The sequence below is a fragment of the Schistocerca cancellata genome, chromosome 2 (genome assembly GCF_023864275.1).
Source record: "Schistocerca cancellata isolate TAMUIC-IGC-003103 chromosome 2, iqSchCanc2.1, whole genome shotgun sequence".
Lineage (NCBI taxonomy): Eukaryota > Metazoa > Arthropoda > Insecta > Orthoptera > Acrididae > Schistocerca > Schistocerca cancellata.
This window is the reverse complement of record NC_064627.1, coordinates 332,223,044-332,242,637: the sequence shown is the minus strand read 5'-3', so window position 1 is coordinate 332,242,637 and position 19,594 is coordinate 332,223,044. Positions and strand designations below refer to the sequence as shown.

At 41.1% G+C, this 19,594-nt stretch overlaps 2 protein-coding genes across 4 annotated transcripts in view; both read right to left on the bottom strand.

The window, feature by feature from the left end:
• Positions 1–8,755: 8,755 nt before the first annotated feature.
• The window catches only part of LOC126161711 (androgen-dependent TFPI-regulating protein-like), a 217,044-nt gene continuing 206,205 nt past the window's right edge, over positions 8,756–19,594 (bottom strand). The window contains exon 6 of the transcript XR_007534947.1: positions 8,756–8,866. The gene's annotated coding sequence lies outside the window, so the exon portion shown is untranslated. The remainder of the gene's footprint in view (positions 8,867–19,594) is intronic.
• Positions 8,756–19,594, bottom strand: part of LOC126161712 (androgen-dependent TFPI-regulating protein-like) — a 75,219-nt gene continuing 64,380 nt past the window's right edge. For all 3 annotated transcript variants that reach the window (XM_049917741.1, XM_049917743.1, XM_049917742.1), the window contains 2 exons: positions 9,153–9,304; positions 8,756–9,048 (listed from right to left, as the gene is read on the bottom strand). In XM_049917741.1, coding sequence (XP_049773698.1) covers positions 8,990–9,048; positions 9,153–9,304 — 211 coding nt within the window. In that variant the 3' untranslated portion in view covers positions 8,756–8,989. The remainder of the gene's footprint in view (positions 9,049–9,152; positions 9,305–19,594) is intronic.

Below are 19,594 nucleotides of genomic sequence, written 5' to 3'. Positions count from 1 at the left end.
TGCTTGATTAATAATAGAAATTTTAAGTCTACCATTAATCATAATTTCAAATGTTTCTAAAAAAAATAATTTTAACTGTAAATTCAGAACTAGTACTTATCAATTATAACATCCAGACTAAAACATTTTATAAGGTAATTCATTTTCATAAATTTTAGTTTGAAATATAACACACTGTGTACAAAATTATATGTTACTTTTCAGAAAAGCAACTGAGATGATATTGACCTGTCCACAATTCGAAAAATAATACTGGTATTGATAACTACTGTTGATAATGCTAGAGGAGTTACAAGTCTTGTGGTATCGTATACCATCGTCTGTAACAGAATCAGAGAATGGTGCATATCGGTGGCATTCAATATCTCTCTCTTTGGGATTCTTTCAGTTCTTCTATGAGAACATCATCCGTTTCCACAACTCTAATTTTTCTGCTAAGCATGTCAGCATCTCCATGCAAATGACCAACTTTGTGCCCGACTGTATAATAATACTCAGATAATTTTAATGTGCACCTAGTCAAACGATTTCTGGGGTCCTTTAAACTCAACATCCACATTGGCTTGGAGTGGTCTGTAACCACAGTGAATTGGCATCCACATAAATATCACTTAAACCAATTTATGCCAAACTTGAGAGCTAACAACTCTTTCTTGATACTGCTGTAGTTAATTTCTGCAGAATTCATTTGCCTGGAAGCACAACCTTCTATTCTTTCGTCACCATCTATTTCCTGGCTTGAAATGGCCTCAACCATGTATCAGAAGGGTGAACAGTTTTTCAAAGGTTGGGTAAACTACTAGGGGCAAACTAGTCAATACATTTCTAATTTTTCTCATTGCTGCCTCACACTCCTCTGTCCATTCAAACACTGTACGTTTCCTTAATAGATTTGTCAATGATTTGCTATTGTAGCCTAATCTTATAAAAATTGACAATAATAATTGGCTAAGTTGAGAAAAGATTGTAACTCTTTTAACTTTTTTGGCACTGGAAAATTATCCACTATTTCAGTTAGCCTAGGATATGGCTTAACTCTTTCTGAACTAATGACATGTCCGAGGTACTGAACCTGTCACTGCACAAAAGAACATTTTTTTAACTTTAAACTTAATTTTGCATTTTTAAATCAAGATATTACATTTTTTAATCTCTCAGCATGCTATTCAATTGTTTTTGTAGAAATTAGAAAATCACTGAGATACACAAGACACATAGTAGGTTTTAAACCTCTTAATAACAAGTTGGCAAATCTTTTTAAAGTCGCCGGTGCATTTCTTTGAGCAACTGGCATGAGCGAGAATTCATACAGTCCAGACAGAACCACAAAAGCAGTTTTTGGTCTATCTTGTGGTGCAATATCAAGAACACATGTGCAGGGTGGTAAAGTATCTGCTGTTTCCTAATCTGTCTAAGGTCTTGTCAACACATGACAGGGTGTAGGAATCAGGTGTGGTAATCTGGTTTACCGCCCTCATATCGACACATATACGATAGGTCTTCTTCCCATTGATTGATTTTTTAGGCACAACAGTGACAGGACTCAACTATGGACTTGCAGAGAGTGGAATTATCTTCACAGTCAGCTGCTGTTGAATAGTATCTTCAGCAACAGACTCTAGGTAGTATGGTATTCAATATCCTTTTAGCACAATTGGTGTTGTATCTCACATGGGAATTTTGTGCTGTACAAAGTCTGTAGCTGGGAAATACTGCCTTTCCTTGAACAACCACACATATTCCTCCAAAGTTGGGTATAAAAGACTTTGCTCCGACTCCCACAAATGTGATAACTTCTTCTTCAACTGATCCATTAATGAAGGTACTATCATGCAAATCTTCCTCACACATAATTGCTTCTTTTTTTTCTTTTAACCTGTTTCAGCTTTGCTACTTTGGTTTGTATAACCTCCTCAGCACTGGCCAAAATTGTACCACATGGTAGTATATATCCCATTGACCAAATTGTCAACACACACAGGTATCTGAAACCTATTCCCCTTAATCCCAGATTTACTCAACTCTCTCTTAACAAGTTCTTGAAACCTGTAAAGAAAGTCATTCTGAGTGAGCGCATCAACCAGGAAGTCCAATCTTGGCAGTTTCCAGTCTTTGAAATTGATCCAGAGAACTCGTCCTGTTCCACTGCTAGTTTTTACAGGTTTGGGAGTTTTCAGCTCACATATATGCAGCTTGGTTGGACCTTGCGATGTGGATTCCCCTTCACAAATTCTTCATGATTGTGACACACACCCACTGTACAAACAATGTATGGAATCACTTAATTGAACATTGCATGTTTTGTAATCTATCACAGCCTGTTAGCATTTTAGGAAATCATTTCCTAATAAAACATCAAAGTCCTGTCTGCATTTCCTTACTGCTTCCAAATCAAAGACGTACTTTTTCTTGTCAATGTGCAGATCTGTTGTACAGGTGCCTGCAGGAATGATTACCTTGTCTCGAAGTCCACTTACATTGTAGTGTGGCAGTTTTAGCACATGTTTGTCATTATTAGAAACAAAGAGAACACTAATGTGAGCTCTGATATCCACAAGAATTTTGATGGTCTTCCCTCTGAACTTGCCCTCTAAAACTAAATTTTCCACCTCAATGGGCTCTCCCCTTTTCATAGGGTTTATATGTTTTATTGGGGGTGAGGGTAGGTGGCAAAACCTGGCTCACACTTGTTTCCCTGTGTATTAGTATTCCTGTTTGACTGACCATTTTTTCTGTTGCCTGCTGACACATTCCCCTTGGGTGCATTCGTCCACTTATTTTGCAGACAATGATCCTGCTCATGTCTGAGAGTATGGCATTTCTTACAACAGAAAGCCCTGCAGCACTCAGCCATATGGTTGGGCTTCCCACATCTCTAGCAATTCGTCTCATTAATGAACATATGTCACACTTCACTGGCATGTGCAGGAGCATATACAAATCTTCTCACTTCCTTGCATAATAGAGAAAGTCTAACTTCTTCATACAAGGAGGTGGAGGAAGTTAACTTTACCTCACTCCCTATTTGTGGATTGATTCCATGTATGAATACTTTGATAGCTCTTACTTCAGCTTCTTCAATTAACACTTTGTTAGGTGTATTGTCTCTTCTTAGGGTGTAGGAGTAACAAGATAATACTCTAATCCTGTCTGCAAAGCCCTCCCTGCATTCCTGTCTAAGGGTGGACAGCAGATCAGGTAAAAGCTAACCCCATGCAAGTCAGAGTAGTGCTCTGCAAACCCCTTTGCCAAGAATTCAAAAGTGGGTGCTTCCCACAACACATCTACTCACTCAATATAAGTTTACTCATCACCTGGAAGCTCCAACTTGTTGACATTTAATTAAAAATGATCTGGCCATGCACATGTACATCTCACATCACAGATGTTTTTTAAAAAAATGTTGTTACATTTTTGCCTGGTTTTCCAGCAATAGGAGGTACAAAAGTAGTGGCTATATCTAATATTAGTTTTTCAGGTTCAGCCATAGGGGCACTTGAAGGTCCTGGAGTTGCCACATTTTCAGCAGCTCTGGCTTGATGTTCACAAGTTATCACATTAAGCCACTCCTATAACTCTATTTTTTCAAGTGTCAGGGCGCTTATCTGCTGATACAGAAAAGTAATTCAATCAAGCTCTTCTGTGGCAACAGATGCAGCATCGGGAGCTGATTTGCTCCTCTCCACTGGTTGACAAGGTTGTAAATCAGGCATGGTTACAGAACTTGGATTGAAACTGAACAGTTGCACACAAAAATAGGTCTCACTCTATTCTAGGTGACAAATAGATCCCTTTGTTGGAAGTTCTCCAGAGTTGTCAACTAGCACAATACACTGCAGCAACACTTACATCACATGGAAGTGGTGGTGGTGGTGGGGGCAGCAGAGGCGGTGGCAGCAGCGACCTCAGCAGTGACATCGGAGCAGTGGTGCTGGTGGCATTGGTGACAGTGGTGGGAGAGGTGGTGACGCATTGGAGGTGGCCTGGGGAAGCTTGCTGTGTCCATCGAAGCAATGCTGCCTGCAGCAGTCCAGCAACTGTCAGTGGCTAAAACTCTGCTTGGTTTGGACGGTGTTGGATTACAGCATGGTCAGCATACTTACTTAGCCATCCTGGCTGACTGATGTGACAGGTGCTCTTGGCATGCAAACTTATGTGCGAGCACATGTGAGCACATGCATCCAGTTCTAGCAGACATGTAACCCATGGCTAGGTCCCCCTGAATAGGTCAGGCATGCACTACATGCAAGAAGCAGCTACAAGGGTAGCGGAGTACGTGTGGAGTGCACATGTGGATTTTTAGGTTAGAGAATTCCCTCCCTAGGCCCGACAAGATTCCTCCTGAGATGCGACAAGGTAGTAGTAGGCAAAACGCAACAGGGAATAACAATATTAATGTGGTGATAGTAAACTGCAGGAGCGTCTATAGAAAGGTCAAAGAACTGCTCTCATTAATAAACAGTCACAATGCCCACATAGTACTAGGTACAGAAAGTTGGCTGAAACCAGACTAAACAATAATGAAATTCTAAACTCAGATTAGAATGTATATCACAGAGACAGGCTGGACAATGAAGGGGAGGCATGTTTATAGCGATAAAAAGTGAAATAGTATCGAAGGAAATTGACGGAGGTACGAAATGTGAAATAATTTGTGTGAAGGTCACGGTTAAAGCAGGCTCAAACATGGTAATTGGATGTCTCTATAGGCCCTATACTGTCTCCCTAAATAAAGAGACTTATTTCCGACAGTCTGTCACGGTCGCCACTTTATAATATAATAAAATAATGGAATAGATGATAATAAAATGCGTGGCTTTTTAAAATGTATTGAATTAATGAGATTAATTTTTCGGCATGAATGACAAGCACAATAAGCTGAGCTATGCCTGGAAATAAGTTCGTATTAGTTCATATTATTTTGCAGGGCGAAGTAGTTTCTTTCTCCGCTGTAGATTTGTGCTTACCATTCTTTATAATGCTACTTCTGGTCGCCATGTTCACCTTTGAAGTCTTGACCATGTTCCCATTAAGCTTATCGGATCTTTGTAATTTTCCAAAGTACACAGGTGGGCTTCAGTTCTTGTAATTATTGTACTATTTGAAATAACAACTCACACGACCTTTCTGTTAATAAAACAATACTATATTTTTCTAAACGGTGCACATATAAAATACATACTCCTCACTTATTCATAGCAACCCCAAAATGGCGGTCTACAATTACTCGCTAAAAATGGCGTGCTTCTCACTCGTTCACTAGCTGAGTGCGAATCCTTCCTTCCTCCTACTGGTACCAGAAAAAATCCTCTGTTTTTTAACAACTGAAAGCCAAAAAATACATGACGGTAGGTATAGGCTCTATGATGGGCTACCGCTTCATCTTGTCTCTTTGCCTTTAAAGAAGACGAAAACATAAAGGAAATGCAAAAGGTTTATCACAGCCCCCTTGCTCAGCAACTGTTGTGGCAGAGCACTTGAAGGAAAATTTGGAAAATATTTCGAGTAGATTTTCCAACCATGTTATAGTTCTGGGTGGAGATTTTAATTTGCCAGATATAGACTGGGAGACTCAAACGTTTATAATGGGTGGCAGGGACAAAGAATCCAGTGAAATTTTTTTAAGTACATTACCCGAAAACTACCTTGAGCAGTTAAACAGAGAACTGACTCATGGCGATAACATATTAGACCTTCTGGTGACAAACAGACCAGAACTACTTGAAACAATTAGCACAGAACAGGGAATCAGCAATCATAATGCGGTTACTGCAGCGATGATTTCAGCCATAAATAGAAGTATTAAACAATGTAGGAAGATTTTTCTGTTTAGCAAATGTGACAAAAAGCAGATTTCAGAGTACTTGATGGCTCAACACAACAGTTTTGTCTCAAGTACAGATAGTGTTGAGGATCATGGACAAAGTTCAAAACCATCATACAATATGCATTAGATGAGTATGTGCCAAGCAAGATCATGAGAGATGGAAAAGAGCCACTGTGGTACAACAACCGAGTTAGAAAACTGCTGCAGAAGCAAAGGGAACTTCACAGCAAACATAAACATAGCAAAACCCCTGCACACAAACAAAAATTACATGAAGTGAAATGTAGTGTGAGGAGGGCTATGCAAGTGGTGTTCAATGAATTCGAAAGTAAAGTTCTATGTATTGACTTGGCAGAAAATCCTAAGAAATTTTGGTCTTATGTCAAAGCGGTAGGTGGATCAAAACAAAATGCCCAGACACTCTGTGACCAAAATGGTACTGAAACAGAGGATGACAGACTAAAGGCTGAAATACTAAATGTCTTTTTCCAAAGCTGTTTTACAAAGGAAGACTGCACTGTAGTTCCTTCTCTAGATTGTCACACAGATGACAAAATGGTAAATAGCAAAATAGATGACAGAGGGATAGAAAAAAATTAAAATTGCTCAAAAGAGGAAAGGCTGCTGGACCTGATGGGATAACAGTTCAATTTTACACAGAGTACGTGAAGGAACTTGCCCCCATTCTTGCAGCAGTGAACCGTAGGTCTCTAGAAGAGCATAGCATTCCAAAGGATTGGAAAAGGGCACAGGTCATTCCCGTTTTGAAGAAGGGACATCTAACAGATGTGCAGAACTATAGACCTATATCTCTAATGTTGATCAGTTGTAGAATTTTGGAACACGTATTATGTTCGAGTATAATGACTTTTCTGGAGACTAGAAATCTACTCTGTAGGAACCAGCATGGGTTTCAAAAAAGACAATCATGTGAAAACCAGCTCACGCTATTCGTCCATGAGACTCAGAGGGCCATAGACATGGGTTCTCAGGTAGATGTCATGTTTCTTGTCTTCCGCAAGGTGTTCGATACAGTTCTCCACAGTCGTTTAATGAACAAAGTAAGAGCATATGGACTTTCAGACCAATTGTGTGATTGAATTGAAGAGTTCCTAGATAACAGAATGCAGCTTGTCATTCTCAATGGAGAGAAGTCTTCCGAAGTAAGAGTGATTTCAGGTGTGCTGTAGGAGAGTGTAATTTGACCATTGCTATTCACAATATACATATATGACCTTGTGGATAACATCGGAAGTTCACTGAGGCTTTTTGTGGATGATGCAGTGGTATATCGAGAGGTTGTAACAATGGAAAATTGTACTGAAATGCAGGAGGATCTGCAATGAATTGATGCATGTTGCAGGGAATGGCAATTGAATCTCAATGTAGACAAGTGTAATGTGCTGCGAATACATAGAAAGAAAGATCCTTTATCATTTAGCTACAATATAGCAGGTCAGCAACTGGAAGCAGTTAATTCCATAAATTATCTAGGAGTAGGCATTAGGAGTGATTTAAAATGGAATGATCATATAAAGTTGATCGTCAGTAAAGCAGATGCCAGACTGAGATTCATTGGAAGAATCCTAAGGAAATGCAATCCGAAAACAAAGGAAGTAGGTTACAGTACACTTGTTTGCGCACTGCTTGAATATCCGTACCAGATAGGGTCGATAGAAGAGATAGAGAAGATCCAAGGGAGAGCAGCACACTTTGTTACAGGATCATTTAGTAATCGTGAAAGCATTACGGAAATGATAGATAAACTCCAGTGGAAGACTCTGCAGGAGAGATGCTCAGTAGCTCAGTATGGGCTTTTGTTGAAGTTTCGAGAACATACCTTCACCGAGGAGTCAAGCAGTATATTGCTCCCTCCTATGTATGACCATGAGGATAAAATCAGAGAGATTAGAGCCCACACTGAGGCATACCGACAATCTTTCTTTCCACGAACAATACGAGACTGGAATAGAAGGGAGAACCGATAGAGGTACTCAAAGTACCCTTCACCACACACCGTCAGGTGGCTTGCGGAGTATGGATGTTGATGTAGATGTAGAAGGCACCGCTGGGCACATGTGTGTCACCAGCTCATGTGACTGGACAGGAAAAGGTTGAGTAGATCTGACGGTGGTGATACCATTACAGGACACCACTTGTACTTATCATGATGGGTTAAGGAGTGTAAGTGGATGCACAGGACTGATCCTGTTCACTGTAGCATATACAGCTAGAATGAAAAAGAGAGTTGTCAAATAATAGAAATTTGTTCTCTTTTTCCTGTTCTAAAATGGAACATGCTCAGAAGTCATCATTTTGCCTGTGTAGTACTACTAGTGGGAAAACAACAAAGACATATGGGCCTAAAACTGTTTTAGCTACTCTTCAATGCTGGCCATAACCAACAATCTACAATGCTTACATTTGATACTATTTAATTTTATAACTGGGACATTCTTTTATGGATATCATGTATAAAATAAAGAGCAAGTGACAATATTGTAACACTGAAAGACAGACATTGTTAGAGAGAAATGTTGCACTTGGTAAAGTCTATAAAAATCAACTCATGGAAATGCAATTAATTTAACAATTTAAATATTAATGTAAAGGCATACTGCATTGACCACAGCTTATACATACTTACTTCAGCAAGTTAAAAGTAAATGTTTCTGTGTCTGTAATGAAAAATGAATAATGCGTAATATGTTGAGCATCACTTAAAATAGCATTTGAACATTTATACAAGGATTCACTGAGAAGACTTTACAAGAAAATGTAAAGTGAAAATTTACTTGACTTGTAAATATTTCCATCTTTTTGTATGGAGAAGTAATATGTCCTGATAGACACGTGTCCAATATTTAACTATTTCAGTTGTATGTGCAATATTTGTTGGATAGAATAAAAATACTATACAAACAAGTCTACAAAAGAAAACTGTTGTATCTCTTATTTACACCACTCCACATTTGTACATTCATAACATAAGTTGCTCCTTAAATCCAATAAAATCCACAACAATAACAGCAAGGATACCTTAAGAATTACAAACTAGTCGCATATTAAATTTGAAATATAAGCAATGGAACTGGTCAATTACTACTACAATTTTGTGCCATTTTTAAAGTTGTTCACAATAATAAAATTGTGTTTGGAACTCTATCTTTGTTTCTTTTGTTTTGACAAATTCTTTGCTTTCATCTTCTGTATTTCAAGGCCTGCAAACAACATGCAAGTTATTCCAACATAGTTTACAGGTTACTTATATAAAGAAAATGTAGACATTATTAGCATAAATATGTTAAACAAGCTGGATAGTTACCCCATATTTGCGAATTCAGATATTCTCCAAACAAAAACGTCAGTATGCATGCTATAATTATTACAGCTGAGAAACAAATACGCTGGGTCCAGTTCAAAACTCCATATATTGGATAGAGCCATGTTCCATCATAGTAGTATGTAGAGAAAAGGCTGAAATTTTGAAAGAGATATGTATATTGCCCTGCATATGTAATTATTTATTAGAGATAATTTTTCCTGACAATATTGCATAGCCATGTTCTCATGCAGACTGGAACACCTCACTGAAAGTGTTACCTGGCTGAAAAACTCAGGTCTCACACAAATATATCTTACTGAATTTAAATATTTGTTGTAAACCTACAAAATGATTCAGATAAGAACACACCACTGGTAAAGATAGCATCCAGTTTAGCTTTTATTATAGGTTTCATCATTCACACCTAAGCAAAAAGAATGTTGGAGCATTCAGTGATCATAAAAAGATTTTCATTACAGAAAAGTGATGAATTTGTTAAAGGTTTCACTTCAGCACAATGATTCATACTACAATATACTCTGATGAGCCAAAACATTATGTCCACTGCACACCGTGAGGTTGAATGCCTCCTAGTGGTGTTGTGGGCACATGATCCAGTAAGAAAAGAATTTAAGTGGCAGTGAGGTGAATGGGCAGTCATTATAATGAATATAAGGGGCCGAAATGCAGAAATTCACTGATGTAAGTGGTTTTGACAAAAGGCATATTGTTGTGGCACTGCAGCTGAAAATGAGAATCTCTGAAATGGTGAAGCTTGTCTGCTGTTTGTATACTACTATCATAAGCACCTGTGTTAAGTGGGTGGAGGGTGGTGGTACAACACATAGGCTGTATGATACTGGACATCCACGTCTCATCACAAAATATATAGGTCGGAGGATCCACACCTGTGTAATCCAGGATAGACTGTGATCTAAGGCAGATCTGACAACAGAGTACAATGCTGGTGCAGCACACCATTCAAACACCATTGTTGAATCTCGAGCTCTGCATCAGTCAACCCTTCCATGTTCATGTGTTGACCTAACAACATTATCAATTACAAATGCAGTGGGCTCTGCATCACAGAGGTTTCACTGTGGATCAATACAAATGTGTCACCTGCTGAGTCAATCACACTTATTGTTACAACAGGTCAATGGATGGATCCTTACACACCACCATCCAGGTGAATGGTAGCTTGAAATGTAAACTGCGCTACAGATGCAGGCCGGTGAGAGCAAAATTATGCTATGGGGTAGATTGTTTGGGTTTCTATGGTAGTACTCGATGACACCATGACAGCAGTGAAATATATTAACATTATTGTGGATCACATGCATTCATTCATGGTTGAATTCTTCTCTAATGGCATGACATCTTCCTACGGGATAACTCTGTGCAACACAAGGCCAGTATCATGCTGCAGTGGTTAGAGGAGCACGATAGTGAATTCACAGTGATATCTTCGACAGCAAACGCCCCTGATCTGTACCCATTGGAACACATATCAGGTGCTGCTGTCCTGTAATTTGCAGGAATTTAGCAACCTGTGAGTAAACATTTGGTGCCATATACTTCTGGAACCTATCAAGAACTTGTAGGATCCATGCCAAGCAGAATCACTACTGCACTACGTTTGTTTGAAAAGTGGACCAATACACTATTAAATTGGTGGTCATTATGTTTGGCTCATTGGAGTAAAATATGAATACAACTTTGGAATCTGCAAGTATGAGGTCTGTTCGAAAATTCTCGAACATTCATAATTTTGCAAAAAAATGGTTCAAATGGCTCTGAGCACTATGGGACTCAACATCTTAGGTCATAAGTCCCCTAGAACTTAGAACTACTTAAACCTAACTAACCTAAGGACATCACACACACACCCATGCCCGAGGCAGGATTCAAACCTGCAACCGTAGCAGTCCCGCGGTTCCGGACTGCAGCGCCAGAACCGCACGGCCACCGCGGCCGGCCATAATTTTGCACCAATGTCAGAGTAGATCCCAACTTTTAATCCAGGCACTCATACCATTAGAGCTGCTTACCAACTTACATTGCAAACAGTACAACGAGTCAATGTCTGCAACTTTCAAGACTTAAATCAAATAGAACTCACATAAAAACTGACTGAGTGCTAAATCACAATACTGACTTGAAGTCTTTGCTGCCACATGGTCTGCAAGTGAAATGGTCTTGTTGATCTCAGGCTCTCAGTTTTAAGAGCTTTCAGTCCTATACTGAGAGTGCTGCTCAGACTAAAAAATACATTCATGTCACAGTAAATGTTTTGGGCCCTGACACGCAAATTTATCATGGACAGCATTCTTGAAATCTGTACTGATATGTTCTAGTTCTTGGAACATCAGTATTTTATCCAGGTGGATGAATATTGGAAAAACAGTCTGTGGATGCAAGTGGTTCAGATTTTTCACCTTGAATGTTTTCGTGATCCAATGTTGTTGCTGGGAATACAGAAATGTCTGCCCCAGGCACATCAATGATGTTTGTTGCAATCCATTATGAAGATGCAGTGAGATGATTCAGCCTCCTCACTGTGTGCCATGCTGAACAAGTCACATACTAGTTTTCCTTCTGAGTGTTAGCAGACTGTTGAGAAATAAATGAACATAGCAATGTGCACTTCTCTGCAGTCTGTTTGAAATTATGACGCCAGCAGATAGAATGTGCAAGTTATAATGATTTTGTTTTGAAATGCTTCCTGATAATGTCACAGTTTGTAGTTTCTAAATTGGTGTCATTGGTTCCAAAAGCTGTTTCTCCAGTTGGAAAATTCTGTCATTGTGATTATATACAGACTGACTGGGCATTGTGATCCCTACATTTTGTCAGCCATAAAAGGCACTGTTTCAAGATTTTAACTTTGCAAATTGGTGCATGGATAGAATGCACATTGGATGGTAGTTGCTGAGGATATGTTGTTGTGGTCTTCAGTCCTGAGACTGGTTTGATGCAGCTCTCCATGCTACTCTATCCTGTGCAAGCTTCTTCATCTCCCAGGACCTACTGCAACCTACATCCTTCTGAATCTGCTTAGTGTATTCATCTCTTGGTCTCCCCCTACGATTTTTACCCTCCACACTGCCCTCCAATACTAAATTGGTGATCCCTTGATGCCTAAGAACATGTCCTACCAACCGATCCCTTCTTCTGGTCAAGTTGTGCCACAAACTTCTCTTCTCCCCAATCCTATTCAATACTTCCTCATTAGTTATGTGATCTACCCATCTAATCTTCAGCATTCTTCTGTAGCACCACATTTCGAAAGCTTCTATTCTCTTCTTGTCCAAACTATTTACCCTCCATGTTTCACTTCCATACATGGCTACACTCCATACAAATACTTTCAGAAATGACTTCCTGACACTTAAATCTATACTCGATGTTAACAAATTTCTCTTCTTCAGAAACGCTTTTCTTGCCATTGCCAGTCTACATTTTATATCCTCTCTACTTCGACCATCATCAGTTATTTTGCTCCCAAATAGCAAAACTCCTTTACTACTTTAAGTGTCTCATTTCCTAATCTAATACCCTCAACATCACCCGACTTAATTCGACTACATTCCATTATCCTCGTTTTGCTTTTGTTGATGTTCATCTTATATCCACCCTTCAAGACACCATCCATTCCATTCACCTGCTCTTCCAAGTCCTTTGCTGTCTCTGACAGAATTACAATGTCATCAGCGAACCTCAAAGTTTTTATTTCTTCTCCATGGATTTTAATACCTACTCTGAATTTTTCTTTTGTTTCCTTTACTGCTTCCTCAATATACAGATTGAATAACATCAGGGAGAGGCTACAACCCTGTCTTACTCCCTTCCCAACCACTGCTTCTCTTTCATGTCCCTCGACTCTTATAACTGCCATCTGCTTTCTGTACAAATTGTAAATAGCCTTTCGCTCCCTGTATTTTACCCCTGCCACCTTTAGAATTTGAAAGAGAGTATTCCAGTCAACATTGTCAAAAGCTTTCCCTAAGTCTACAAATGCTAGAAACATAGGTTTGCCTTTCCTTAATCTTTCTTCTAAGATAAGTCGTAAGGTCAGTATTGCCTGACGTGTTCCAGTATTTCTACGGAATGCAAACTGATCTTCCCCGAGGTCGGCTTCTACTAGTTTTTCCATTTGTCTGTAAAGAACTCGTGTTAGTATTTTGCAGCTGTGACTTATTAAACTGATTGTTCGGTAATTTTCACATCTGTCAACACCTGCTTTCTTTGGGATTGGAATTATTATATGCTTCTTGAAGTCCGAGGGTATTTCGCCTGTTTCATACATCTTGCTCACCAGATGGTAGAGTTTTGTCAGGACTGGCTCTCCCAAGGCCGTCAGTAGTTCCAATGGAATGTTGTCTACTCTGGGGGCCTTGTTTCGACTCAGGTCTTTCAGTGCTCTGTCAAACTCTTCATGCAGTATCGTATCTCCCATTTCATCTTCATCTACATCCTCTTCCATTTCCGTAATATTGTCCTCAAGTACATCGCCCTTGTATAGACCCTCTATATACTCCTTCCACCTTTCTGCTTTCCCTTCTTTGCTTAGAACTGGGTTTCCATCTGAGCTCTTGATATTCATACAAGTGGTTCTCTTTTCTCCGAAGGTCTCTTTAATTTTCCTGTAGGCAGTATCTATCTTACCCCTAGTGAGATAAGCCTCTACATCCTTACATTTGTCCTCTAGCCATCCCTGCTTAGCCATTCTGCACTTCCTGTCGATCTCATTTTTGAGACGTTTGTATTTCTTTTTGCCTGCTTCATTTCCTGCATTTTTATATTTTCTCCTTTCACACATTAAATTCAATATATCTTCTGTTACCCAAGGTTTTCTACTAGCCCTCATATTTTTACCTACTTGATCCTCTGCTGCCTTCACTACTTCATCCCTCAGAGCTACCCATTCTTCTTCTGCTCTTTTTCTTTCCCCCATTCCCGTCAATTGTTCCCTTATGCTCTCCCTGAAACTCTGTACAACCTCTGGTTCTTTTAGTTTATCCAGGTCCCATCTCCTTAAATTCCCACCTTTTTGCAGTTTCTTCAGTTTTAATCTACAGGTCATAACCAATAGATTGTGGTCAGAGTCCACATCTGCCCCTGGAGATGTCTTACAATTCAAAACCTGGTTCCTAAATCTCTGTCTTACCATTATATAATCTATCTGATACCTTTTAGTATCTCCAGGGTTCTTCCATGTATACAACCTTCTATCATGATTTTTAAACCAAGTGTTAGCTATGATTAAATTGTTCTCTGTGCAAAATTCTACCAGGTGGCTTCCTCTTTCATTTCTTAGCCCCAATCCATATTCACCTACTACGTTTCCTTCTCTCCCTTTTCCTACACTCGAATTCCAGTCACCCATGACTATTAAATTTTCGTCTCGCTTCACTATCTGAATAATTTCTTTTATTTCATTATACATTTCTTCAATTTCTTTGTCATCTGCAGAGCTAGTTGACATATAAACTTGTACTACTGTAGTAGGTGTGGGCTTCATATGTATCTTGGCCACAATAATGCGTTCACTATGCTGTTTGTAGTAGCTTACCCGCATTCCTATTCATTATTAAACCTACTCCTGCGTTACGCCTATTTGACTTCGTGTTTATAAACCTGTAGTCACCTGACCAGAAGTCTTGTTCCTCCTGCCACCGAACTTCACTAATTCCCACTATATCTAACTTTAACCTATCCATTTCCCTTTTTAAATTTTCTAACCTACCTGCCCGATTAATGGATCTGACATTCCACGCTCCGATCCGTAGAACACCAGTTTTCTTTCTCCTGATAACGACATCCTCTTGAGTAGTCCCCACCCGGAGATCCGAATGGGGGACTATTTTACCTCCGGAATATTTTACCTAAGAGGACGCCATCATCATTTAATCATACAGTAAAGCTGCATGCCCTCGGGAAAAATTACGGCCGTAGTTTCCCCTTGCTTTCAGCCGTTCGCAGTACCAACACAGCAAGGCTGTTTTGGCTGAAGATATATACACTCCTGGAAATGGAAAAAAGAACACATTGACACCGGTGTGTCAGACCCACCATACTTGCTCCGGACACTGCGAGAGGGCTGTACAAGCAATGATCACACGCACGGCACAGCGGACACACCAGGAACCGCAGTGTTGGCCATCGAATGGCGCTAGCTGCGCAGCATTTGTGCACCGCCGCCGTCAGTGTCAGCCAGTTTGCCGTGGCATACGGAGCTCCATCGCAGTCTTTAACACTGGTAGCATGCCGCGACAGCGTGGACGTGAACCGTATGTGCAGTTGACGGACTTTGAGCGAGGGCGTATAGTGGGCATGCGGAAGGCTGGGTGGACGTACCGCCGTATTGCTCAACACGTGGGGCATGAGGTCTCCACAGTACATCGATGTTGTCGCCAGTGGTCGGCGGAAGGTGCATGTGCCCGTCGACCTGGGACCGGACCGCAGCGACGCACGGATGTACGCCAAGACCCTAGGATCCTACGCAGTGCCGTAGGGGACCGCACCGCCACTTCCCAGCAAATTAGGGACACTGTTGCTCCTGGGGTATCAGCGAGGACCATTCGCAACCATCTCCATGAAGCTGGGCTACGGTCCCACACACCGTTAGGCCGTCTTCCGCTCACGCTCCAACATCGTGCAGCCCGCCTCCAGTGGTGTCGCGACAGGCGTGAATGGATGGACGAATGGAGACGTGTCGTCTTCAGCGATGAGAGTCGCTTCTGCCTTGGTGCCAATGATGGTCGTATGTGTGTTTGGTGCCATGCAGGTGAGCGCCACAATCAGGACTGCATACGACCAAGGCATACAGGGCCAACACCCGGCATCATGGTGTGGGGAGCTATCTCCTACACTGGCCGTACACCACTGGTGATCGTCGAGGGGACACTGAATAGTGCACGGTACATCCAAACCATCATCGAACCCATCGTTCTACCATTCCTAGACCGGCAAGGGAACTTGCTGTTCCAACAGGACAATGCATGTCCGCATGTATCCCGTGCCACCCAACGTGCTCTAGAAGGTGTAAATCAACTACCCTGGCCAGCAAGATCTCCGGATCTGTCCCCCATTGAGCATGTTTGGGACTGGATGAAGCGTCGTCTCACGCGGTCTGCACGTCCAGCACGAACGCTGGTCCAACTGAGGCGCTAGGTGGAAATGGCATGGCAAGCCGTTCCACAGGACTACATCCAGCATCTCTACGATCGTCTCCATGGGAGAATAGCAGCCTGCATTGCTGCGAAAGGTGGATATACACTGTACTAGTGCCGACATTGTGCATGCTCTGTTGCCTGTGTCTATGTGCCTGTGGTTCTGTCAGTGTGATCATGTGATGTATCTGACCCCAGGAATGTGTCAATAAAGTTTCCCCTTCCTGGGACAATGAATTCACGGTGTTCTGATTTCAATTTCCAGGAGTGTATTTCTTAAAAAATAAATAAATAAATAAATAAAAATAGGTTACTTGCATTCCTGCAGGAGCCCACACCTCCCTGAGTAAAATAGATGGCTTTTTGTCCCCTAGATCTTCTTCTGTTAGCAATTTTTGACGTTGTGTGACTGATTCTTCTATGTCTCAAGTACAGCATTATTTTTTTATTTATTTAATTTTTTTTTAAAGTTTGTACTTGGAAAAGCTGATAATGGTTTTGAAATGAATTTAGCTCAGCAAATTCACTATCAAACAGTCCTAAAACATATTGTTACTTTGTCTCCTAGTTGCTAATTTCTGTGGTAGCAGATTGGAACTACATTTGCAAAAACCAGACCTTTACAGTTTTCACCAGAAACGAGGTATTTTCACTGCCATATATAATATTTCTGGACTGGTGTCATTCAGTGGTGAGTCTCCCATGGGAAAACATATTTAAATTACCACAGCAAAACTTTAATAATGATATTAGTGATTCTTGTAACCTCACAATCATGTCAGTGTCACAAGTTGTTGGTTCTACTATAAGTGATTATTTATTTAGCACAACACAATGGAAACTGCCATGGATGCACACACACACACACACACACATACACACACACACATACACACACACATGTGCGCGCTCACACACACACACACACACACACACACACACACACACACACACACACACAGAGAGAGAGAGAGAGAGAGAGAGAGAGAGAGAGAGAGAGAGAGAGAGAAAGAGAATTAACATTTTGCTGTGTCCATTACAGCCACCTTACATCAACACTTCACTTACATCTGGACTTGGGCCTCTAGAACACTCTCCCTTGTAAAGCTCACCTGACAGTCTCTCTTAACTACAAATGCACAGACTGCAGCACATGAGGTGCATAAAGCCCACCATTGATGTGATGGTAGCCTGCCCCTTATCATCCATTCTTGTAATTTTTTCCTCATCTTTCAATTCCTTTTAGAAAGTAGAGGACTGCCAGAACTTAGTTCTTTTGAAGCAGACCAGTCTAGCTGGCATTGGGGCTAGTAGGTCCCAATTTGGAATAATAACTTGTCTCATGGCACATTGTTTTTGAGCTTGCACACTTACACAACAATGCAGTGGCACAGTGTTCATGTGTTCCTGTAAGGAATGACATTGTTCAGTCATCAGCTGCTTGTGTATTCTAAAATACACACCTTGTGTCAACGAGCTTCATCAGCCTACTCATTAGTGTGTTGAGCTTTTTGCAGTGAGAGTAAGAAACAAGTTTATATGTTGCTGATACCTGTAAGCATTTACTTCATGATCATTGATCGATAATAATGTAAGAAAAGTTTGTACACTAATCATTTTTTTGTTTACAAAAATTTTTGTTTTTCTATTCATAAGCATTGTTGTACCCAGTTGGAGGATGTTGAAAAATTAAACCAAGAGTGGATAAGGACCAAGTTGAAAGCACAGATTACAGGATGAGAAGTAGCAGTTTCAGGATAGATGGACTGAAAAATACTTTTTTGAGTAGTTTCTGAATAATACCATTTTCATTACTTGAAAAAGTTTTTAATTATCCCAAAGGAATACAACTGGGAGATGAAACTTCCTGGCAGATTAAAACTGTGTGCCCGACCGAGACTCGAACTCGGGACCTTTGCCTTTCGCGGGCAAGTGCTCTACCAACTGAGCTACCGAAGCACGACTCACGCCCGGTACTCACAGCTTTACTTCTGCCAGTACCTCGTCTCCTACCTTCCAAACTTTACAGAAGCTCTCCTGTGAACCTTGCAGAACTAGCACTCCTGAAAGAAAGGATATTGCGGAGACATGGCTTAGCCACAGCCTGGGGGATGTTTCCAGAATGAGATTTTCACTCTGCAGCGGAGTGTGCGCTGATATGAAACTTCCTGGCAGATTAAAACTGTGTGCCTGACCGAGACTCGAACTCAGGACCTTTGCCTTTCGCGGGCAAGTGCTCTACCAACTGAGCTACCGAAGCACGACTCACGCCCGGTACTCACAGCTTTACTTCTGCCAGTACCTCGTCTCCTACCTTCCAAACTTTACAGAAGCTCTCCTGTGAACCTTGCAGAACTAGCACTCCTGAAAGAAAGGATATTGCGGAGACATGGCTTAGCCACAGCCTGGGGGATGTTTCCAGAATGAGATTTTCACTCTGCAGCGGAGTGTGCGCTGATATGAAACTTCCTGGCAGATTAAAACTGTGTGCCCGACCGAGACTCGAACTCGGGACCTTTGCCTTTCGCGGGCAAGTGCTCTACCAACTGAGCTACCAAAGCACGACTCACGCCCGGTACTCACAGCTTTACTTCTGCCAGTACCTCGTCTCCTACCTTCCAAACTTTACAGAAGCAAGTGCTCTACCAGCAGAGCACTTGCCCGCGAAAGGCAAAGGTCCCGAGTTCGAGTCTCGGTCGGGCACACAGTTTTAATCTGCCAGGAAGTTTAATATCAGCGCACACTCCGCTGCAGAGTGAAAATCTCATTCTGGAAACATCCCCCAGGCTGTGGCTAAGCCATGTCTCCGCAATATCCTTTCTTTCAGGAGTGCTAGTTCTGCAAGGTTCGCAGGAGAGCTTCTGTAAAGTTTGGAAGGTAGGAGACGAGGTACTGGCAGAAGTAAAGCTGTGAGTACCGGGCGTGAGTCGTGCTTCGGTAGCTCAGTTGGTAGAGCACTTGCCCGCGAAAGGCAAAGGTCCCGAGTTCGAGTCTCGGTCGGGCACACAGTTTTAATCTGCCAGGAAGTTTCATATCAGCGCACACTCCGCTGCAGAGTGAAAATCTCATTCTGGCAACTGGGAGATATTGTGAAAGACTGCATTCTGCATTTCCTGAATTGACAGAAGAATTATGTAAACAGAAAATTTATTTTATAAATGAGAATGGGAACATCAGTACGTGATGTTCAGAAAACCTGTTAAAGACTCAGAAACTGCAACAGAAATAAGTTTTGAACTCTTGCCATATAGCAAATAGACTGCGATT